Raw genomic sequence first — 24,583 nt, 5'->3', positions numbered from 1 at the left:
GGAGTATGACATTAAAAATATGAAAGAAGGTCTTCTGTGGAGGAGTTAAGGAGCGACTTTAGTAAGTTGAGGAGTGACTTTGATAAGAAGTTGGGAGAAAAGCTGAAACAAAGAATGGATAAATTGGAACAAAGCATTCGTCTAAATGATGTGATCATCATCGGCATCAAAATCAAGCTGAGGAATTACACATATGCTGTGGTCAAAGGAGAGGGAACTGAGCATGAAGTTGACATCGAGACTGTGGAACAACAAGTGATTTCTCAACTGAGGGATCAGGAGATAACTAGATCTGGACCAGATTGAGACATGTTATCCACTACCATCTAGACTAGGAGACCACCTTCAGCTCTCATGAAATTCCAGAATCTTTTACACCAAAATACTCTTCGGAAACAAGGCTTCAAACTGAAGGGAAAAAAATGTCAACATCAATGAGAATCTCACTAAGAAGAATGCTGATATCGCCAAAAAAGCTTGACAACTAAAGAAGAATGGACTGATCGACAACACCTGGACTAATGACAGCAGGGTCTTCATCAAAACAAAGGGGCTTTCTCCAGAGCAAATGAAAACAATGATGATCAGGAGTGCAGAAGTGTTGATGAAATACAAGTAATAAAGATGGACAATAGTTGTCATTATACCATAGATGAATACAACCAAATCACTTCAATAGTGGGAGTCTCTACACCAATTTTGAGACACATCAAGGATTCCACTGAAACATTCAACATCATCAATGTCAGAAACATGGATTAATGAACAAAAAAACATAGACTTCTGCTTGGAGGGATAACATTAAGTTTGAGACCTTAAAGAGCATGTTGATATCTATGACAATAGCATGTGTAACTGTTAAAATGTCTGTAAAAAACTGGTTAATTCTTGGATAAACACTGTCTGCTGAGAGAGGTTAATATGATCATTATACAGTGTGCCCTTGTTCTTTGAGGTTAATGTGTTCCAGGAACCACACGCTTTTGAGGAATCCGCGACCGAGATCACAATCTATTTATCTTGTTATTTACGGTAATTTCAATCAATCAACTTTTATTTATATAGTTCTTAATCACATCTGAAGACATTTCAGATAGAAAGCTAACAATGCCCTCGGAGCAAGCATAAGCGACGGTGTCGGGGAAAAACTCCCTCATTGAGGAAGAAACTCCTGGCAGGACCCAGGCTCTGGAGGGCGGTCATCCACCTTGACCTGTTGGTTGGGAAAGAGAAATACACTGGGGACAGAGATAGGTCAAGGAAAAGAGAGAGAGAGAGAGAGAGAGAGAGAGAGAGAGAGAGAGAGAGAGAGAGAGAGAGAGAGAGAGAGAGAGAGAGAGAGAGAGAGAGACCATATGAGATCATATTCAGATGCTTCTTACAGTTGAGCCTCTGAGTGTAATGCTGATTTTGAATTCTGTCTCAAATATTTCCCATAAAAGCCTCTTCTGAAGTTATTGCCCAATTGATTTCACCTTTCCAATCCATTTATTTTGTGGACTATCAGTATGAAATGTATTTGACACACGCAAATCAGAAATCCTCCCAGAAGACCGTGACTACAGCTTTAAGCTCGCAGACTTTGGCTCAGTGATCCTCCAGGCTGTGGTTTGCTCGGAGCCCGGCGGCAGGGGGAGGAGGAGGACTTGGATCCTGGAACGTCCCAGCCGCTCTAACTGGAGTGGGCGATTTGGGATAGGCCGGCGTATAGGTGGGAGATCCCAGCAGGACGGGGCAGGGCACGGAAAACCGAAGAAACCACTTTTTTTTATCGTAATTTCAGAGCGGATTGACACCAAACCGGACGACTGACTTTTACAGTCGGCGTTCAAGAATCTAATATTCGTTGCATTTGAGGGGGGTTGTGGATCTCAAACGGCGCGGATGACAAATAGACATTGGCGTGCAAACTTTTTTCTACAGCCAGGTTCAATCCCTAAAACCCAAGACGGAATTCTGATTTTCTTTTTAGCGGGAGGCGTGAAGACGAGGACATTATGCCGCGGCGCACTGTGCAAGAAGTAACAGTGCAAGATGTCCAGAAGCGGAGAAATCCGAACAAACACTACGTAAGCCTCGTTTCATGGTCACAATAACACATCGCTGCTCTAAGTCAACGACGGATCGGTGACATATTGTAGTTCTTCTTCCTCCCTTGTCCGGTGAAGACAAAACAAAGAGTGTCAAATTACATTTTTTTTAACCAAGAATGGACAGTTAGACTTACTCAAGAGCCAAATCTTGTTTTTCTTTTAATGCTCCGATCGCAACACCTAAATTAGGGACGGGGAAAGCGTAATTTAGATTTAAATGAAGCTTTAAAATATGTCGAATAAGTTGACACTATGTGTGTAGGTAGTCGTTTTCTTTGAGTCAGTGTGTTTAAACTAGTGTTTGGTTTATTCTTCGTTTCTTCTTTTCCTTGGAGGACGACATACATACTATGTTATAGTTCGTGTGTCATCCTCTGTATTAATGAAATCAGCAGAACATATCGGAGTTTTTGATCAAATAAATCCAGTTCAGTTCGAAAGGTTCCGATCAGGATTGCCTTCAGTCTAGACCTAAAGCATCCAAATAGATCTGGATCGTTTGACTCATGATTCTCAACGGCTTTTTGTACTTTCATGTGATAATCAGCAAGTATTATGTGTGCTGAAGTGAATGTAAACATATCAGAATCCCCTGAACGCATCTCTTGCTGCCACGTGTTGCTCATTATAGAAGGGCCCAGAACGCAGAATACTGTACTGTTTATACCAGGTTAGGGAACGAATCCAGATCCATAACTGGGGCAAGTGGAAAAAATCGGGAGAGAAAGGCAATTAGTGTGTGGCTGTTTTTCATTTTCACACTGTTCAAAAGCTCATGTTTGAGACAGGAATGTCAGATGGACAAAAACTGATTGCTTGCTTTACTTCACTTCATAAACAATGGCGTCTTCATGATTCTCGCCTCAGTGAGTGAGTGCTGAGAGATGGCTGCTAATGTACCCATATTCATTTTAAAGTGAATGATATGATCTCACAGGGTTTTGATAGCCAACAGTAAGGCCTTAGTCGTGTTGGCATTACTCAACAAATTGGGTGTAGCCATGCAGGTGACCTTATGCTTGTGTTGGTTTCTGGCAATCTGTGACAGTTATTTGTGGGCTAACGGACCATCTCCTTGTGAGTGATAGTGGTCAAGGACACAGAGTTCTCGAGGTCCTGTGTCTTCTCCATCTGTTTGTTACATCCTGCTTCAAAGCGGTGATGTATTGTAATTGTCAGTGTTCTTGTGTTTGTCCGTCCATCCATTCGTTCGTTTGTCCGTTAGTCCACCAAACATCTTTGCAGCTGTTGCAGATAGATGAAACTAAAAGCACATTACTCAGGTGGCAAAGGGGATAAAAATGAAATGATGCCCTTGACCTTGAGAAAACTATGTCAAGGTCAAATTTAAACTTTTCTACACTCATGAACTGGATAAGATAGAAAGACGAGGGAGAAGCCCAATGTAAGACCATATATCAAAGCTAGTGCTTTGATCTATGAAAGTAGGTCAGTGTAAAATATTGAATTCAGGGATGTCACGGGATGTTGCAGTCTCTGCCTTGGTTCTAGTCTGCTTTGCAGTTGTAGTTCCTGTTGCAGAAAGGAAAAACAAATCTGGTTTTGATAATTTGTATTGCCTGTGTTACTGTTACATTGACAAGTGAAGCTTTTACAGCTATAGGGATGGCTTTTGTTTTCATCCCCACAGCCACAGGATTGAACTCAATTTAAGATGTAACGTTAGTTAGAACATCTTAAAGACTAAGCTTTTAGCATGCAAAGGTTTTCTCTCTTATTTGATAAAACACTTCAATACTGTTTCTCTTAGTTTGGGACGAATGTACACTGTGTCAACTGAAAACAATTACTTTCCTGGCCTTTGTGGCTCCTGTAGTTGGTCCATCCATCGGTCATGTCTTCCTCCAGTGTACTTAAGCCGATATCAAGGCCTGAGCACATCTAGGACTGGGGCCAACAGAGTCATCCAGACACTGCAACCACCTCCCTGTCTCTGTCTCTTGTTTTTACTTTAATAGCAAACATAAAAAACCCAATGTTGCTGCTTCACTGCAACGATTAGGTTAGACACTTTGGTTATATTTTCATGTCAACTCCAAAAAGGGATGTTTCCTTTGCTCAGTTTCTCTTGACAGTACAAAGTTTGGCAGTGTTTCCCACAGAGTTATAATTTTTAAGACTGCTTATTTTCATAACATATAAGTTCATTTAGAATTTATTAACAGAAATTAACTAAGGATTTAAAAAGTTAATAAAGGTAGTATAACTCTGCTAATGTTATGTTCTTCACCTTTATATCGTATACCACCCTCTCCAGTAGTGATAGTTGTTGAGTAATAGTAATTTATTCTTGTTTGTCAGGGAAATCTTAACCGTAAGTTTTGTCTTGTGCTTTGCCAGGTTTATATCATCAAAGTATCCTGGAGTGATGGCAGTACAGAAATCATTTACAGACGTTACAGCAAATTCTTTGACTTGCAGGTGAGTGTTTTTGCATTGTCTATACATAACAGTGTGTATTCCCATCAGCAAAGGCTAGCCTGGACCAGGGACAAAATGCAAGTCTCCTTCAGGACCGTCCTTCTCGAGCTCTGCTTTCTAACCAAGCTTTCTCCGTGCCACCTAAAAAGCACCAATAAATATTTTTCAGGCAGAGTCGGAAAATGTCCCAATGAAGTTACTTGAGGACAGTGATTGAATGTGACTACCGCACTGATGACCACAGAAATGTCTGAATCATCCTCGAACATCATGGTAGGCTGTTGCACAAGAAAGGAATGAAATTAGTGTCTAGTTTCTCTTCCTCTTTCAGAAGGTAATGGATCTGGCACTATGGTGGCATCTGAGTGTAGAGCATGGACTCCATGAACCAAGACAGGCAACTGTGTTTAATTAGCATGTAATTAATTTATGCTAAAAATAATACCGAACCTAATTAAGTTATGTTCCTTTTATTAAATTTGGATGGTAAAAAAAAGCATGAGCTCCAATTTTTTTTAATAATACTGTACTTAGGGAAAAATTCAATATAATTTAATTGATATGACGTAAACCTACAAAACTGCTAACAACCGTACTCATAAAATAACTCATTATTTTTAGAGCGAGGGGTGACAGCCACGATCTGCGTGAAACTGGAATGGCTATCCTTCAATAGAGGAAACGTTTGTTATCAGGTGTCCTTCATATACAAAGCAGTTTTGAGTTCCTTGTCCAGGAAGTTTGTGTCAGTCATGCAAATGACTGTGAGGAGCAAACGACTCAAAGATCATACATACAACTTTCGGGTGACTCCAATCTCCCTCGCTTGGGGGCCTACAACCAAGTCGGTTGATAAAAACCTTTCGCATTTTCATCAGTCCTTTCCTCCAGTTACTTTCTCTAGCCAGTATTCGCGGTGCATAGAGATGGAGCTGCATGATTAATTATAATAAAATGTAGATCTTGAGGGCGGCACGGTGGCGCAGTGGTTAGCGCTGCCGCCTCACAACACGGTGGACCCGGGTCAGGGTCCCGCTCTGTGCGGAGTTCGCATGCTCTCCCCGTGTCTGCGTGGGTTCTCTCCGGGTTCTCCGGCTTCCTCCCTCGTCCAAAAGCTTGTGCTTCAGGTTGATTGGCCGGTCCCAAATTGACCATAGGAGTGACTGTGTGTGTGAATGATTGTTTGTTTCTATGTGGCTCCGCGGTACACTGGCGTCGTGCCCGGAGTGCCCCCCGCCTCACGCCTTGAGACTGCGAGGATAGGCTCCCCCGCGACCTGCGTTAGCAGATTAAGCGGGTTGGAAGATAAATGAATGCATGTAGATCTTGATTCACATATACAGGTACATGCAATCACATTTCTAAAAGACTGGGATTTTTCTGTATTTTATGTCATGAGCTGCATCACAAACACTACTTTCATTTTATTTGGTTCTATAGTCACGACTCACCAGCTCCACCTTGGTTCTAAGCCCTTTGATATTTCCAATTTTTGCAACTGTAGACTGCATCTGTTCTTCTGCAAATCACATTGATTTAAAGATACATAACATTTTATTGTGTGTCGATGCTGTCTCTTAGATTCTTGATGTCTCGTGGACTTTTGAATTCAGCGATCAACTTCTTAATCGTGCTGTTGCCCCGCCCCCACCCCAGTGATGCCACAACGTCGTCGTGTGCCTCATTGGTGATAAACCCTTGAGAACACGTCAGCTGGCTGACTTCTTGAAGGACTCACATTTCATCCATACTTTAGCATAAACTCTTTTTAAATACCTCAACAAATTACAAGTACAGTTTGCAGACGACTTATATTCAATTAATTGAATTGAGCCACTTTAGCATGTATGAGATATTTTCAGACGGGCATTCCCCGCTGATTTTTTTCTCCCCATTGTCTTACCATTCACCTGCTTCCTGTTATGGTGTTACTCTATGGGTAGGCTTTTATTGCTCAACACCAGTCTGAGAAATTAAAAGGTAGCCCCTTATCTTCTGTTATGTTTGCCACTGGCATATCACAAGAAACCTCGAGTCTTTGGTATTGCCTAGAGCAGGGGTGTCAAATTCATTTCCACCAAGGGCCACATCAGGATAATGGCTGTCCTCAAAGGTCAATATTTAACTTATAAATGTAACTAAACGTAACTCAATGCAATGTAAGATAAATGTAACTACTCCTTAATGTTAAATAACTCTGAATTTATCACTTATTGAAGTTACAAACATTACAGTTGCACAAAAAAAATATGTTTGTTTGATTCTCTGTTATAACATAAAAATCTTTTAATTTGCCAGGTTATGAAACCCACATGACTCCATCAATCAAGGATCAAACTTGCCAACTGAATAAAGAAAAATAACATCAAACACAAGTTAGGACATTAACCTTGTTCAAAACCTTGTTTTTTTCATTGTTAAAATGGGCTTAATTACCGCATTGCGGAAAATGTAGTTTTGGTCAAAGCACATTTTTGACCTATTTACTTTTAGACACTATGATTTGTTATCGCGGGCCACATAAGATGACGTGGCGGGCAACATTTGGTCTTGAGTTTGACACATGTGGCCTAGAGAAAAAGAAGCCAAGTTGGAATCCCGGAAATTTTATCAGCTAACCTCTGATAAAGAGCCTATTCATGTTTTGTGCCCCTGCATTGTTTATAGTTCCATTGCAATGTTTTGAAATGGTAACATTTCTTTTTGACCGACGGTAACCAATGAGGAATAACATTCATGGACTAACTACTCAGCCTCCTTCAAGTATGGGGTGTATCATTGTTCACAAAAGGTTAAAAAGATTTCAAGGATGGATACATAGCCTGGGTGAAAGAATCTGAGGACTACTAAGTTGAATATGTTAAAAAGAGAACAGCCATTGTTCTGTGTCTTTTATACTCTCAAAAGAGTCTGGCCTCAGATCTTTCATAGGCCTCAGTTTGAAGGATGATGATGTTGGTAAAGTGGATATAGACTAGACAAGCTATAGTGTCCTTGAAGATTGCTGGACACTGACTCACCAGTGTCCAGCAAAAAAGTTATTTTCCTCTCTTAACAGCGGTCTCTTTTAACCTTCTGCACTTGCCTATAAAGTGTGAAATGAGTATTTGGTGTGAGGTGGATGATGTACTTTGTATTTTGAAGAGACATCCTTACTCTCTCCTGATGCCTGCTCGTGTCCAAGTGGCTCTGATTACAGAGTAGATAGAAGGTTTAGAGTAGACAAAGAAACTGGGTGTGTCTGAGTTCACATTCAGACACATTGGAACAATTACAGTGTGTGTGTGTGTGTGGGGGGGGGGGGGGGGCATCAGCTCCCATGTGTTTCTGTCTGTATCTGTCTGTCTCTTTCAACATGACATGACAATGATGAAGCATCTGACTCTGAAGCCTAGCAGATTGTTGCTATTTTTTTGGGTTGAGGTTTTATGGTGTTTTAACTCATATACTATAAAATAATCCATGGTGGGGCACAATTTGTAAAGTGTAATAATTAAGGAAGTGCTCTAGCACTTCACTGGTTAACATGGCCAGGTGTCATTTTATTGGCCCAAGCTCTGTGGAATGTATACAAAGATGCATTGTCACACATGTACAAGCACAAATACACATATAAGCAACCATACCCAAACTCACAGAGGCACAATGATTCCTTTAAGAGTCATGAATAAAGGAGAAGTTCTTGGTCAAAATGAAACATGACTTCTAATTAGTAGAATCATGAAAAAAAAAGTTGTTTTTTAAAACATTTTCAGGGACAAAGAAGAAACTGATCAGAAGAAATGGGAAGACAGTTATCTATTAGGAAATTATGAAAAAGTTATGGAAATGTTCCACCATGCTAACAGCTCCTCTGTGGCAGAAGCATATGAAGTAGGGAAAAACCGTGCCATCTGCTCAGTACATTCCCAGTCACTGGCAGGCCTTATTCTGTTGGCTAGATTCCTGGGATGAATTTTTGATGAGTGAAAATGTGATCCTGTCCTCTTCAGCTTTCCTGTTATGTGTAATGTGTAATGTGTAATGTTTTTATGTATGTGTGAGAGTGGACATGTTTTTTCCCAACACATTTTAATTTATCATCGTCTGTCAGATGGAATTATTGGATAAATTCCCAGTGGAAGGAGGCCAGAAAGACCCAAAGCGCAGGATCATTCCATTCCTACCAGGTAAGAGTTCCAACTTATAACATCCCCAAGACTTACAAATGATGAAGTAGCACACAGACACACACAAAACATTGGCTCATTGACAGAATGCACACACACTAAGACTTCTTGATGAACTCCGAGTAGGAAAAAGTGAACAGGGAAACATAGAAAGATACTATCCATTTTCATCCTTACAAATAACAATCACACAAAGCATTAGGACCATTGGGACACATTATCCATTATTATTTGTAGTATGAGAAACTCTCATTTACACCAGTCCACTACTACATATTTCCTACTTTTACTGTCTTAACCTGAATTATTTCTACTTCCTGCTCTTGTTTCCTAAGATATAAAGTGACCATTGAAATACCCTAAACAAGTTATTAAACCTTACTAAACCCCTGACGGCTCCTGTGGTGCTGTAAAGACATAAAAAGTCAAAGATAGAAATCACAGGACTCTGCATGAAGGATTGGGGACGATTCCCACTTCAGTGGAAAATGATACGGGTATCCAAGGACACACTCCTTTTATACTTTTCTCCCCCCCCCCCTTTATCTCCCTCCCACCCTTTCTCTCTCTCTGTAGTGTAAAAATGTAAGTACAGTATAAATCTAAAAAGGAATGGCAGACATTAGAGGACATACCCGTGTCAAAAAATGTTGCCTCAAAAAAACAAAAATAGTCTCATATATATTGCATATTTTAGCATGTTACAAGCATATTGCCTGATCATACCAAACTGAAATTTGGACACAAGAAAAACTGTTCAGATTAGATGATATTATCAAAAAGTTTTATATAACAACTTTTTAAACTATCAATGAAAGGATTGCATCAGCGTCTATGCCTTGGTTAGTTCTGTCGCTGGCTGCAGGCATATCAACATTAGCCTTGGCTGCTGCAGGTGATATGCAGGTGATATATATATATACACATACTTAGTAATATTCGGGAAATTAAGACTTGATCTCAGGTTATCGATGAGCTCCTAAGGTTTTTAAGAACTTTTGTGTTTCAATAGGTGTTTTGCTGATACTTCTTATTCCTCTGTTTTTGTAGTCTTTTGATCAGATGTGATCTCAGGTAGGGAATGTTTAATATTGATCTAATGATAATCAATACTCTGTTGGGCATAATATGGATCTCCAGAGGTTTTTCTTTGTGGCACAATGTTGTTGCTCAATGATCTCTTCTACTCCTAAGTCCTTGATCAATGACAAACCTTTCTGAGAGATAGTTAGCTAACCTTCTCTTATGAAGTGAAATTCTTGTTGGCACACTTCCCCACCTGTGATTGTTTTTGCCTCATATTGTTTTAACTTATTTGCTGTCTTCCGTGACAACAAAGCCTGCATGCTTTCATAGTCTAGAATTTCTCCAGGGTTTTAGTCTATAATTAAAAAGAGATTCATGCATTATGTTTAGATAAAAGTGTACATTCCATGTGAAGGAAGTGTTCGTGGGTCAGCCTTCAAAAAAAAAGAGCCCATGCGTTGTTTATACAGTTGGGATTGATATAGTATATACAAAGGCATGACTTTGTATTTAAGAATTGAATAAGGATATGATCTTATAACTCAGGCTGACTGCTTTGAATCCCCATTTCTCTTTAGAGTCAGTATGCACCTTTTTCAACTGCCTTATTTGCTCGGAGATCTTTGTGACCTTGATTCTAGGACAAGCAGAAACCTCAATAAGTCAGGTCTGTCACTGTCGTCTTTTCATCTTCAGAAGAAAATATTCATTGCTCTTCTCCATGAAGGCCTCATTCTCGTATCAGATTAAAAACTCATACTTTTCATGTCCCTGAATATCTTACTCCTTGTAGAATACATTCACAAGAACAACAACATGTTATGTGTGGGTGCAGCTCTCCAGTCACCTAACTTAATTGTCTTGCATTATACAAAGTTCCTTAAGACCAAATGCAAAACTTGAAGTTCTTGATCCTTGCTGTTACAAAATCATTCACTAGGAGTGAGTAAGTGATTAATAGGTTTTGGCAGTGAGGTGTGTAACAGCATCCCTCATGTTCACGTCTGTATCCGTGTCTTCTCTCAAATTAGCCCCTCACTTTTCCAATAGCACAAAGACTGGTTGATATCCTTAGTCAGGTCTGGCTTTAAGATTTGCCGTAAAGTCAACTCTGCCTCAGCCAAGACTGCAAGATGACAGTCTTCTTTTCTTCTCCTGTGCGTCCCCAAACAAGGTCCGGTCTTGGGTGAACACATGAGCCGCTGTGCATACACGGTGACCAGTGTTGAGTCAGTGCTTTACTCATGACCCTTGAGAGCTTTGGAAAACTGTCAAGAAAGCTTTCTGTTTGAGTAGCGGGGAGGGGAGGAAGATATAGAGAGAGGAGCTGGAGGAATATGGTAGAACCAGGTCTTGGTTTTTAAAGGTCTTGTTGTTAAAGCCTTTTTAAGAGTGTTCGTTATGAAGAATACGGCTGTACTTTATTGATAACCAGATGTTGGCGATCTCAAACATGGCCTGGATCTCTTTATCAATACATCTGATGCTCACCCATACACACAATACAGGAGGACAAAGTAATCATAACAAAATGTAACACATTGTGAAGCTGTAAGGGGTTAACTGCTCAGTGGGAATCTCCTCAGAGATAGGTTCATATTTCATCAGGTCTGCTCCAGACACTCTCTACAGTACAAATAACAAATTCCATAAGTCCTTGATGGCAGGAATGCAGTAACAAATCAAAACACATCCTATTAGCAGTCAGGATCAAGTTTCAGCTTTGCCCTCTTGCCTACTTACATTTGGTTTTATTTTCTGAATGAATTGAAGAAACCAGCTGTTGTAATGAGTAGAACACAAGTACACAATCCGAGGTATCTTCAGGTCCTAAAGTCTTAGGTTTACCAACTTACTCTTACTCATTGTTGTGGAGAAATGCATGCCATAAAATTTATATCTTTAAAAACAAAGCCGATGCCAACACAGATAGTCAACATTCCTGACATAAAAATGTTTATAAGGAATGTAGGAATGCACATGGTTGACTTCATAAGTTTTTCCTTTTTTATTATAGGAAAGATCCTGTTTAGGAGGAGCCATATCAGAGATGTGGCAATGAAGCGACTAAGGCCCATCAATGAGTATTGCAGGGTGAGTATAGAGACCCACTTTATAACCTCAAAATCTGCACTGGCCATGTGTTTTTGTAGTCATGAATGTCAGACTGACTTCAGAGCAAGACATCTTCAGGACAAAGAATTCAAATCAAGATAAAAAGTAGTCAGATGAAAAGAGTATTACATCTACATGGAATCTTCATATGGATGAGTATGAAAGTGGAGAATAATATTTGTATAGACACAACATGAGCAACACAAGTTGACTATTTTTTTCTTTCATGGCATGTTTAGCCTTGGATTTCACATCACAGTTTGAGATTTGACAACTGACAATGTCAGAAACCCACATTTTTGACGCTGGAGACTGTCAGACGTTCTAGCTATGAGATTTATGAGCTTTATATTCATAGTCCCACACCAGGATTGACAAATCAAATAGACCTACATGAATAGGATTGCATTGGTCTTGTATGATTTATACCGTAGACTGTATACCGTCTAAATTGGCATTATACTGAACTCCATGGAACATGGCTTTATGACAGCACGCATCAGTCCTGCTTAGGCATCTCTAAAAGCTCTCTTGGTGCTTTATAACAGATTGTAACCTTCTAAACTACACAACTAAAATGGAATTGCTCTCAAGGGACCAATGGTGTGTCAGCAAAATTTGTGTTTGGGAAAAAAAAAGAAAATGTTGGTGTACCCTTTGAAGATACGGCAAACCCAATGATTCATACCCGTATATACAGTATGTACGTGTGTATATGTGTCTGTGTCTGTGTGTTAATGCATCGGTGTTTGTTGTGAATTTGCTATCACTGGGAATGACAGACGGGATGGACTCCACTTTTCTAATGTGTTGGGGTTATGCCATTCAAAGTACTGCAGCTCCTTCCACTTGAAGCAGAGGTGATGGAGAGCCTGTCCATTATCCTGGCCATTATATGCACTGCGTGCTTCTTAACAAAGAAATACATCTGTTCCTCCAAACATTCTCGTGCTCTGCCTAAGCAGAATTGTAACCATAGAAACCAAGCAACCACCAAGTGTGAACAGCTAATTGCTACAAGTTGACAGAGGGTAACCACAGTGATTGTAGTGAATACATTATGATAGATGGGCCTTCCTCCCCTCCTGGCAATAAGAGATGTTTTGTCCTTGAGGTAAATTCAAAGCAATAGTTTTCTCTTTCTCTAATTCTAATTTCCAGCTATTATTCTGCCGCTACCAAGATATGGGTGTGTTTTGCAATCGACGGTGATTACTTCATACCAGAAGTGTGAGGTGTTTTTCTATCTCATACCATGATGGTTAAATATCAGCAAAGGGTTTTGCTCAAGTTCAAGAGTTTGCTAGTGCTGAGGTTGCTCCAGTCAGCACATTCGCTGCCCATAAGTCGTTCTATTGTTACATTTTACAGGTTTTCCTTCTATCCATCCCTCATAGAGAGGACGTTTCTAGATGTTTAAAAAAGTTTTGTTTTTTTTAACAGCTCTTTCTCATGATGCTTTGTATTCCCAACTGTCTCATTTTATCATGGGGTAGCTTACCTATTCTAATAACACACCTAAGAAACAATTGCAACACAACTCTCCTAATACAGTGCTGAGTTACTTTTTGTCATAACTTCGTCTCCGAAGAAAAGTAACAGTTTGCAAATTCCTAAAAGTAAATAGAAAAGTGTATGTATGATAAACAGCGTTGAGTACTGGAAAACTTTTCCACAGTGTCGGCTGGGGTTAAAGGAATGCACAGCTGGTCTTTGCAACATCTTTAAGCACTTAGGTAAAAAATATGAGTTTGTTGGAGGTATACATAGTTTTTGGTTCCTGTCTGTGGGCGTACATGTTTATGGGAATAACTGAGCCACACCAGTGGCTTTACCGCAGTCAGAGATGTTATTGTGGAAATGTCTGAAAACATACAAACATTACATTCACCTATTTAGGGTTGTATAGTGGCAAAGTTGACTGGGCTTTGTTTTAGGGTTGAGGGGTACTGAAAATATCAATTTGTATGTGTATACAAGAAGCACGTGCAGCATTTGTGATTCACTGTTAATATTTGGCCATTAGCACATTGGAGATGTTTAAAAGGGAAATGTCAGCCTATTTCTCTTACATTGGCTGTGGATGAGGAAATGTCAAACCTTAGCATCTAGTCTCAGACTCCAGCTCTCACCATCCAGCCCAAACCTCCCTCTTGTAGCTTCAGTGAGCACAGAGTCCAGTTTTATTCAGTCAAATAAACATAGTGTCTGAACAGCACTGGCGTTTCATTCAGAAATGTATGCCACACATGATAATGATACTGATGATGATTTAAAAGCCCTTTTCAGTCCTCTGACAATACAACGTTAGGTCAGATTCAGAGTGCTGATGGAGCAGAGGATTCTTGGTTTTACATTTGCTGCTGAAACAAATCTGAATCTCTCTGTAAGCAAAGCAAAATTGCATTTTCAGCCATCCCCACAGACAGTCAGGTTGACATGGTGAAATCTCATGTTTTTCTGATTGAGGAGCTGATTCAGCTCTTCTACTGCACAGCTGAAGCTTTAATCTGGCTCTTGTGGAATTTCCCTAGTTGCACAGTCCCATGTTTTTATTGAGGTCAGGAAAGAATCCCATGAAAAGAAAGAAAGCAAGAAGAAAACGTGGAGTCAGGGATGGGTTGCATTAACAAAGAGTCAGACGGCTGAGCTCAGGGGACTAGAAAGGCCACACAGTTTGATAAATATCATTATACATGAAACTGGAAACAAAAACTACCTGATCTTCATTAATCAGTGTTCAAAATATCCGAATAAAAGTGTTTGTAAAAGAGTCATTTTTATTGATCAATAAAGTGAAGTCAAACCAACCAGTGCAGCAACACAGTATTATTTGTTGGTGATGATTTGAGGATCTCATTTGCTGTATGACTACATGTGGAATGTTACTCACAATGAATTGGAGTCCACAAGCAGATTTCTCATTTCATTACCCCTTTTTATTTCCCTTGGTGAAACCAGGCACACACACACACAGACACACACACACACACACACACACACACGGACACACACATATGCAAGAAAAGGAGTACACAATTAACTTAATGCTGCCTGCTGCAAAGAGCCCCCATAAAGTCCATTTACTGTAATGTAGCAGGTGCCTCCTCCATCTTGTCCCTGGGGAGAATTCTAATGAGTGGATGGGTTTCAGGCTGACATGAGGAGATTCATAAATCCAAAGAGGCGATAGCTGGTTCAGGGTGCACTCTGACCTCACAGCGTTTTGGTCAACACAGCTACAGTAGACATCAGAGAGTCCAATGGAGGTCACCAGGAAGAAGTCTTTAGTCAGCTACTAAGCTTCACTGAGTCAAGATATGAATGAAGTTCCTGTCAAATATGAGCTCATCTTAGTGATGCGTAATAATATGACAGCATTAAATGATACATGAATCAGCAATCTTGAAAATGGACAGGACGCACTGTATGACTTTGCAGCAGGAACCCCATGTTTTTCCTTCAAGAAAAATTGTTTGCCTGAGCTTATGGTGAAGTGTGGAAGACAGATGTCACACACAAAACAAGGCCAACTTGTTTGTGTCTTTTACCTCCATTCATTGATCATGATCCATGATGTGGCGTCAGTGTGTGCAGGGGAGTTTGACAAAGACTACTTGAAAAAGCTGAACGGACACACTTAGTAATATTAAAATCAGAGGTAGAGGCCAAGAGAAGAGAGTTGATGGATAGCATTCAGTGTTGCCTGCCAGAAACAAGAGATGGGGGCGGGTGCTTTTCTTTCTTAGTAAAAGAGAGACAGTCAGCACAGGTGACAGTTTGTTTTAAGTATGTTCTGGTTATTGTCTTTTCCCCTGCTGCCACTTAATTGGTTTATGGACTAAGAAAAGATAAAACAGACTCAGGAGATTACAAAAAAAAGGGCCACAGACTGTGTGATAACAGGACAAGCCATGGCTGAGACAACATCAGAGATGTACATTTTCTTCCATTGCTGGCTGTATTGTCAGAATTCATCTCACAAATGATAGCAATCCTGCACAGACGCATAATGGGAGAAGTTGGACAAGGCAGTTCAATGAACTGAACCCAGGCTGAAAGAAGGAAACAGCAGAAAGAAGATTCTTTTAAATTGTGAAAGATTTGTATCCATTCACATTAATACTACAAGACACATACATAACATCTCGCCATATAAGGGTGCACATGCTACACAGCTAAATGTTATTAATAAAAGAAAATGTTCTTTATCTTCGGTTTGATTTGAGTTTTTGTTAAGTCAAACTCAAATTCCTGCATCATTATCAGTATATACACCACCTGATTTTGTACATCCACTGTCACAACTGTTTTAACTGTATAAGATGTCCACGTAGTTGATAAGGAAGTTAATAATCAGCATTTATAATGACTCCAGTTTCATGGTATCCTTCTGCCTGCAGGCTCTCATTCAGCTGCCAGTCTACATCTCCCAGTGCGAGGAGGTCAGAGTGTTTTTTGAGACCAGACCAGAAGACCTCAACCCACCCAAGGAGTAAGTACCACTCATACACACGCACACACATACACACACACACACACACACACACACACACACACACACACACACACACACACACACACACACACACACACACACACACACACACACACACACACACACACACACACACACACACACACACACACACACACACTTGCACTCATTTGCACATCTATTTATGTAGATATTTTACATTTATTTAAATCTTTGTGGAAGTCGCAAATGGTCTCACCAAAGAGGCTTCACAACTGGACTGAAAGTGAACCCACTCAGGGTCATAGCAGAGACTGTAGACATTCATTAACAGAGATAAGGCAATAACGCCGTAAGGAAAATCCGTCTCTAAGCTGCATTTGTTTATTTATGCTGACTAATCCAAGGTGAATCCAATCTGTTTTCAAATAGCCAAAAAACATTCCACTGTGAAAACAAATGTAATAATAAAAACAATAATGGATTAAGTTTATATAGCACTTTTCTGGACACTCAAAGTTACTTTTACATTGGATCCATTATGCATTCACTTGTCATTCATACTTGGTGATGGTAGATGACGTATGTAGCCACAGCTGTCCTGGGGCGTGGTTGCCAATCTGTGCCTACAGCCCCTCTGACCACCAGCGGAACAATCACACACATTCACACACCATCGAGTGCCTTACTGGAGGCAAGGAGAGTGAAGTGTCTTGCCCATGGACACAACAACAAATGACTCGGCAGAAGCGGAAATTGAACTGCTAATCTTGAATCATTGTTCAACCTACTCTACCACTGAGCCACTGCCGCCCCATGCTTGATCCGATCTTCCACACCAACCACCCAATAATATAATGAAATACAAGCTTCAAAACAATGACAAAACAATCTGGAACACAAGAATAAACTCTTCCAGTCATTTTTGTATGGATTAAAAGATTGTCTTATGTGATTGATGATGATGATGATGTGAATCATTATATTTATAACATAGGTCATGAATGCTGTCATTATTTGTTTCCTTTCACTTCTTGTGATCATTCCCTCTCTTCAACAGGGAACCCATTGGAAAAAAGAAGTCAGGTAAGAGAGGTGTGTTTGAACTTTCAATAGGGTTAGGAGGTCTTGTGTGTTTTTCTTTTCCTTCAGGAAATGATGGAAAAAAGTGCTTTTTACATGTAATGTATGATTATATCTGTGTTGTATTTGTATTTGAGCAGAGGGTAAATAATTTCCCCTCGGGATTAATAAATTGTTCATCTATCTATCAATCATCTATCTCATTGGAAATGCATTCTTTAGAATAATATAAAATGGTGTTATCTCCATCTAATGGTCAGTTTAACAAAAAAGGTTACCAAAAATGTTTTTGTTTCATGAGTAGAGAAGTGTTCAGACTGTTTTTCTAGACTTTGACTCCGTTAGAACCATTGGCCAAAAAGCTATCATTGCTCCACTGTTACTTCTTATCTTCCTATATTCTCTCCATCCTCTTGTTCAATCTATTATTCTCTAGTTACATTTGTCATTGTTTTCTGTTTTCTTCACCACTCACTTTCCTTCATTAGGGATTGTGGAGAGAGCGGCTACTTTCCTAAAGCGAGGTAGTAAACACCGCTGTGTGTGGGGTCCAGTGGGTTACTAGTGGGCTGTGGTCTCCTCTGATCTGAGCGAGTGGAGTGTGGATCTGTTTGAAGGTGTGGGGCTTGCATTGGCTGTCTAAAGATGGCATTACATTAGAGATGATGATCTTTAACTTGGTGTGGCTCATTTGATGAACACATTTAAGTCTTTTTCTGCTACCTGGGCAAGCTTCACAGTCCAGTCCATCTTAAAAGTTAAAACTTATTCTTTGTTTTTATGCCACCGTAAGATGAATTTTTTTAAATATATTAGTTGGGTGTTGATAGAATTGAGAATCTGTGGCAGATGTTTCATGAATCTATTTGTTTCTGCTCCCTGAAGGATGCTCATGGATGTCTTCTTATAGTGACCTCCATTTATCGATGTGACCTGTGTTCCAAACACCTGTGCCAAAAAATTGTTTGGTAGCACCTTCAGTGATTTGCATGCTTTGGCTGATTTTTTACGGCTTATTCTATATCAGAACACTTGATGGAAAGCAGTGAAGCATGTCGTGTGGTTTGTATGAAAGGTATTTTGAATTTATTTCATTTTAAATTGAATGCCATCCAGCAGTGTTTGATCTAGAACGTTTTTGTTTTGTTTTTTTCAAGTTTTTTAATCAAGAGCAGTCGTTGTGGAGTGACTGTTTGGGAACTTTCTCAGGTTGGCTTGGTCCTAAACATTGGTGATGGGTCACACGTATGCAAAATGGCTTCCCTTTTTCCATCTTATGAACGGTAACTTACAGTACAACTTTACCTCAGCTTTTGATTGAAGATTAGTTCTTCTGAACAATGATCATCTGCCGGCTTTTGCACATGTGTGACTACAGTGGTGGTGCTGGTTTGTTTCTGTGTGGAAGGTCCATCCGTGCGGATGATGGACTAAACCCTTATTTACACATTGTAAATCCCTACCTTTCACTTCTTTTCTCTACACCTACAATAACTAATATGCCACCTCATTGCACCCTCACTCCATGTCTTCAGTTGTGTCTTCTGCCTCCAGTTAATTTTTATGTCTGGATGAATCTTTGTACTCCACATAAACCTTCTCTTTCTTATTTGAAAGCTTTAGCACAAATTCCTGTTTTTGAATCCTAAGTGACATGTCATTAATGTGATACATATTAACCCAATTTTGATATAGACATGTCTCAGCAGGCGTGTTTTAGTTCTATAAAGACAGAGATTAAATTGGACTCACAGTTAAAGTGCTTTTACACCTGACATTTCAAAAGGTCATGTTCCCTTCAGTCAGTGAGATGCAAAGCATTTTAAAGGTCAACGGGGGAGGCTTATTTACAAAATCAAGCTTTCATCCTTCACCTGCCTAGCATCAAAGGAGTAGAGAGGAAAAGAAGAGTTAAAAGGGCCTGTATTCTGATTTGTTGCCCTTGACAGGAGATGGCACGTCAGCAGACCCCCTCCTCCTTGACCAGTATGTGGCGGTCACAGACTACACGAGTCAGGAGAGCTCTGAGATCAGCCTTCATGTGGGTCAGGTGGTGGAGGTCATTGAGAAAAATGAGTCGGGTAAGGTATTTCCACAGCATCTGGTGTAACAATTACTATCTTTTTTTCCTTTTCTTACAAATCAAGTTGCCTTTATTCAACACACAAAGATCAGTATTGCTTCAGTATTGCTTATTGATCAGCCGTAACTGAAGTGATTGCCCTAGAATTACCTTAACATTTTTCTGTAATGTTTTATGGGTACTAGACCTCAGAATTGCTTCCACAACCTTCTTCTAAATGAATTCCACCTAACATTAGTAGATGGATAGGTGTATTATTTTACATTTTCTTTGGGTTATTTCCTCAAAGCTTGACTTTGTTTTATGTAGTATTGGATCATAATTAGATTTTTCAGCAGTATTAATCAAAGACTTCTGTGTCTTCAATGACAATGTGTTTGTTTAGGGTGGTGGTTTGTTAGCTCAGAAGATGCCCAGGGTTGGGTTCCTGCCACCTGTCTTGAGGCACAAGATGACCCAGATGACTTCACGTTTCCTGGGGAAGAAGGTACATGTAACTTTTCATCTGGGTGCCTTTGTTAAGATTCAGTGTTTACTCAAGAAAAACTTCAGAATGTAAAGGGGTCATTTGGCATTTCATTTCAAACAAGTTGTAGATAAATAGTTATTTGTCTACCAGGGAAGAGGGAGACCAAGTAGATGTTAAACATTTGACAATAAAGGTGTTGTGTGTTGCAGTCCCTTTCTAATAGGCAACATACATCTAAGTGTAATACATAGTGTTACATCATTTGGCATGCAGTATATGATTGTGACATGTTGGGCACATAATATTACTACAACAATGTGGCAACAGTTAATGTCAATCATGATAACTCGATCTATATGCACATCATAGTGGGAGTGTAGGAATTAGTGGTTTTTTTGTGTGCACATACTCCTATATGTGTATTTACCTTTAAAGCAATTAACCATATGCATGTTATTTATGGATTGTGCAACATGTAAGGTGAATCGTAAATAAACAGACCAACAAATACAGAAAGAAACATTTTGTGAATCAAAATAGGGAGGATAGATCGCAGGAAAAATACTGATGTATATTATCCTGTAAAATTCTGTAAAGGTAGTATACATCATGTGGGTACAATCCTGTAATGCACAGGAGAGCAACTGCACAATTTGCAAATTACAGACTGCATTTATGGTCTTGGCAAGCCTTAGGACTTTGTGGGTGTCCTTGATGAACAGAACACTCTCAAGAACCTTGAATTTAGAAGTAGACAGCAGCTGATTCACAGGTCCTTGTGTAATGAAAGGGATTTTAAGAAATTGTCTCAAGACCATACTCAGAGCTAACATTGTTCCACATACCTTAATTAACCATGAGCTATATGGTGTTACACCTTTGGGAGTTACATGATTCAACTAATTGTTTATTTGGTTTTCTGGAAACTGGACAGCCGAATAGCTGTAACCTCTATTAGCTGCATTTAAACTGGTTAATAAAGGACAAAGGTATTGTCAGCAGATAGGTAAAATGGCAACCTGCATATCAGGAGGAGCAGTTTGACTTCTAGTAAATCTTCCTTTACATAAAGTATCCTCCTTATGCCTTATGTAATGCTCACTTCCTATTTTGCCCCATTTACTGTACTGGGATGTCAGTGCCTCGCAGATTCTGGTCACTGCCAAGGCAAATGGGTCGTCACAGAACTGTAGGGGATCTATTCAGCACAGGTTTTGGGCAAGGTGGAGCGCACGCCTTTCTTTTTTCCCTTATTCTCAATGTGTGTGTGTTTGCAAAGTTGCATTCAAAGCTGTTTGCATGTTTGTCTGTGTGCATGTGTCAGGGACCAAGCAGTAAGGCAGCAGGACACAGGAGATTTTTTGTCCCAAAACGGGCTTTTTCTTTTAATTTTCCCAAAAAGCAAAACATCTAACAAGAGTTTGACCAAATGAAGTAGTAAAAGAGGCCAACTAAATACAGACAAACCTCGGTGTCCGACCACAATTTGTTCCGGAAGGCTGTTCGAATACCAATTTGTTCGAATTCCAAATACATTTTTTCCATTACAAATAATGTAAATGGTCTTAATCCGTTCCAAGACGCTAGGAAACTACCTTTTTTCAACACAATACAGTGATACCTCTACTTACGAATGTCTCTACTTACGAAATTTTCTACTTGCGAAATTTCTCAGCAGGAAAATATTACCTCTACTTACGAAATAAATTTCGACTTACGTAATGTAAAAACACAGTATCGGCTGATACTCGAATAAAAACACAGTATTGGCTGATACTTGAATCTCCCACAGGTTCATGAACACAACATTCTCATACAGGGCTTGAAATTAACTTTTTTTCTTGGTAGCACTGGTGCTGCCAAATTTAGAAGTTAGTCGCACCAGCAAAGACTTTAGGAGCATCTACCCAAAAGCAAGGCAGTGACGAAGCGATAGAAACCACTCCGTCCATCTCTGCTCAGTGTGCCTCTCTCCCTTGCCCAGGAGAGCAGCCGCAGCTGCGCTCTCATTGTTTCCTGGCAGGACCGCGGTCCTGCTCAGACTGTTTCGCACACATTCTCCGGCAGGTCCACACTCACGTGTCAACATCACACAATAACTCCGGTAGTGCGTTCGAGGGTGCAAACTCGGCGCCTACGCATTTTCCCCACATCCTCACAAAACTCAATGAGAGACGCTCACCTGAGAATGCTGCTTTGGTCCGCCTCCGGGTCAGGGGCCAAACTTAGGCACAAGTACCGGGCTGTCAGGCTAGCCTGGTACCTGGACTGAACTATTTTGGTTATTATTGGATTGTTTTGTATTTTAAAACATCACTAAAAGAAGTTTTATGTTGCCCCAAACTCTACCATGTCTTTAGTGAACATTCGTTTGCATTTTTCTCGGTCATTTTGCCCTCAGCTCGGACTTCAGGGGATAATTCTGCGCAAAAGATCTGTGCTTTGTTTCATAGTGGCGCTTCATGTTTCCACTTTTAATACATGCTACATGTTCAGACCATATGAGGTCAAATGGTTTTGAACTGCCTGACGGAGGAATAAACATAAATTTCGTCCACTCATTGTTAGCCAGCGGTTTTCCTCGTTAACCTCCCTTCGTTTGGAGCTATACTGTCTCCCTTCTTCTGTGCTCCGCTTGTAGCGATAAACTCAGCGGTAGCGAGCTGTCTCATTTCCTGTAGCCACCAACTGCAAGTAAAAATGCGCCAAGAAAATCTATACTTGTGAATTTCTCATGGAGTGGTCAAGGGCCCGGACAGAACAATCACACGGTCCGCATCCGGACTGTGGTCCGCCATTTGGTGACCTCTGCTCTATAGAGAGAGAGTAAGAGTGACAGAGGAGAGAAAAAAAAAGCGCACCAATTTTTTTTCCCTAGTCGCACCTGTGCTCCCAAATATATTTAATAGTTGCACTCATAAAAATTTGGGCACATATGCGACCAAAATGGTCGCAATTTCCAGCCCTGTCATAGCTGCTCTGCCATTGGCTATTACCTATTACATATCTTCCTGGCATCCCATTGGCTAAGAGGGATGTCACTCCACCTCTGTGTGGAGCTATAAGGGTGCTTACGGAGTGTCTCGGCATTCGGCACTCAACCCGTGAGGTGTTCTGATAGTTTTGCACAAATACAATAACTTTTTGAGTATGTATTCGCTATGGACCCCAAGAAAGTGACGGAGAAAAGAGGAAAAGAAAAGACGTTGAAAAAAGTTTTTTTGTCCGTACAAACAAAGCAAGAGATCATAGAAAACATGAGGAAGGGATGCGTTTGGTTGATCTCGCCAAAGAATATGGCCAAAAATCTACAATAGACATGTTATAAAAACAAAAGGAAGTTTAGTAATTTAAGGCATCGCTTCGGTGGTTGGAGAAGTTCAAAAGGACGAGTGGAATTCACTCTGTTGTTCTGCATCGTGAGATAGGAGCGCATGAACCAAAGAGGGCAAAAAACAATAAGGACAGCAGTTAAAAGGTAAATGACCGTCATTATTACTCTTTATTCGTTGTTTTTTACGTTATGCACAACTCTCATTTATTGTGTAATAATCTAATCGTAACATGTATTTGTTACATTTTTTGATGCATTTTTATGCTTTATAAAACATTTATGTCTGAATTTTTGTGGGCTTGGAACAGATTAGGGCATTTGCATGGAAAACGCGTCTCTACTTACGTAATTTTCTACTTACGTAATTTCTTCCGGAACAAATTAATTTCGTAAGTAGAGGTACCACTGTATATTATTTCATAATGTCATTTATATATCAAATTGTATAGTAATGAAATATATTAAAGAAATGTAAAAGAAAGAAGCAAACACGAGAAAGAAAGAAAGATTTTTTTTTATTTTTGCAAAAACACTTTAATCACATTCAAACATTTTACAATTTTACATTAGATGAAAGCACTTAAGTGCTTCAGAAGAAGAAGAGGATTTTTTTCAAAAAAACTTCAATCACATTCAGAACATTTAGAACATTTTACAATTTTTCATTAGATGAAACTTCAAAAACACTAAACACTCAAAAACACTAAACACCAATAAACAAAAGGAAATACAATATAAAACTTAGTGCATTATAATAGGAAGTTTGCAAAAGTGAGGTGGCCATCAACTAAAGTCCATAGGACATTTTTGTAACACCAGATGTTCCTAAAGTTATTTAGGTCTTTTGTCATTTTATAGAAACCAAATTCTAGTTTTAAGCGACATCTGATGTTACAGCAAAAAACAGTAGCTGCTTCTTAAACAGTATTGTTTTCAATTCTCCTCTTACTGGTCACATAAATTGCGAGTTTTGCCTCTCCAGAAATAAAATTTAAAAGCTGCCACTTTAAAGAATGAAAGAAAAAAAACATCGACGTAATCAGGTTTGACTAAGGTACGAGTTACTGTCGTCTTTCGGACAGAAGTTTACGGTACTGTTACTCGTACCATAGGCAATGGAACGCAAATTACGTGAAAAATTACAGTAAACTAAAATAAAAATCACATTACCGTCATGTTTTCTCTCGACTTTTCTCGCCTTTTCTCGCTCTTGGCGGCGAGGAATAATAATAATAATAATAATAATAATAGATTAGATTTATATAGTGCTTTTCTGGACACTCAAAGACGCT

General features: G+C 39.6%; 1 protein-coding gene across 4 annotated transcripts in view; it reads left to right on the top strand.

Annotated features, from left to right (window-relative positions):
• The first annotated feature begins 1,599 nt into the window (after positions 1 to 1,599).
• Positions 1,600 to 24,583, top strand: part of sh3pxd2b (SH3 and PX domains 2B) — a 30,597-nt gene continuing 7,613 nt past the window's right edge. The window contains exons 1-9 of one of the 4 annotated variants that reach the window (XM_068330759.1): positions 1,600 to 2,069; positions 4,455 to 4,535; positions 8,629 to 8,704; positions 11,748 to 11,824; positions 16,249 to 16,340; positions 17,383 to 17,408; positions 17,894 to 17,929; positions 19,355 to 19,486; positions 19,874 to 19,975. In XM_068330759.1, the coding sequence (XP_068186860.1) occupies positions 1,998 to 2,069; positions 4,455 to 4,535; positions 8,629 to 8,704; positions 11,748 to 11,824; positions 16,249 to 16,340; positions 17,383 to 17,408; positions 17,894 to 17,929; positions 19,355 to 19,486; positions 19,874 to 19,975 (694 nt within the window). In that variant the 5' untranslated portion in view covers positions 1,600 to 1,997. Of the gene's footprint in view, positions 2,070 to 4,454; positions 4,536 to 8,628; positions 8,705 to 11,747; positions 11,825 to 16,248; positions 16,341 to 17,382; positions 17,418 to 17,893; positions 17,930 to 19,354; positions 19,487 to 19,873; positions 19,976 to 24,583 lie in introns of all 4 variants that reach the window. The other 3 variants (XM_068330758.1, XM_068330761.1, XM_068330760.1) reach the window with 3 other exon arrangements.

The sequence above is a fragment of the Antennarius striatus genome, chromosome 13 (assembly GCF_040054535.1).
Source record: "Antennarius striatus isolate MH-2024 chromosome 13, ASM4005453v1, whole genome shotgun sequence".
NCBI lineage: Eukaryota > Metazoa > Chordata > Actinopteri > Lophiiformes > Antennariidae > Antennarius > Antennarius striatus.
The sequence above is the reverse complement of the archived record's forward strand: the minus strand, read 5'-3'. Positions and strand labels throughout refer to the sequence as shown.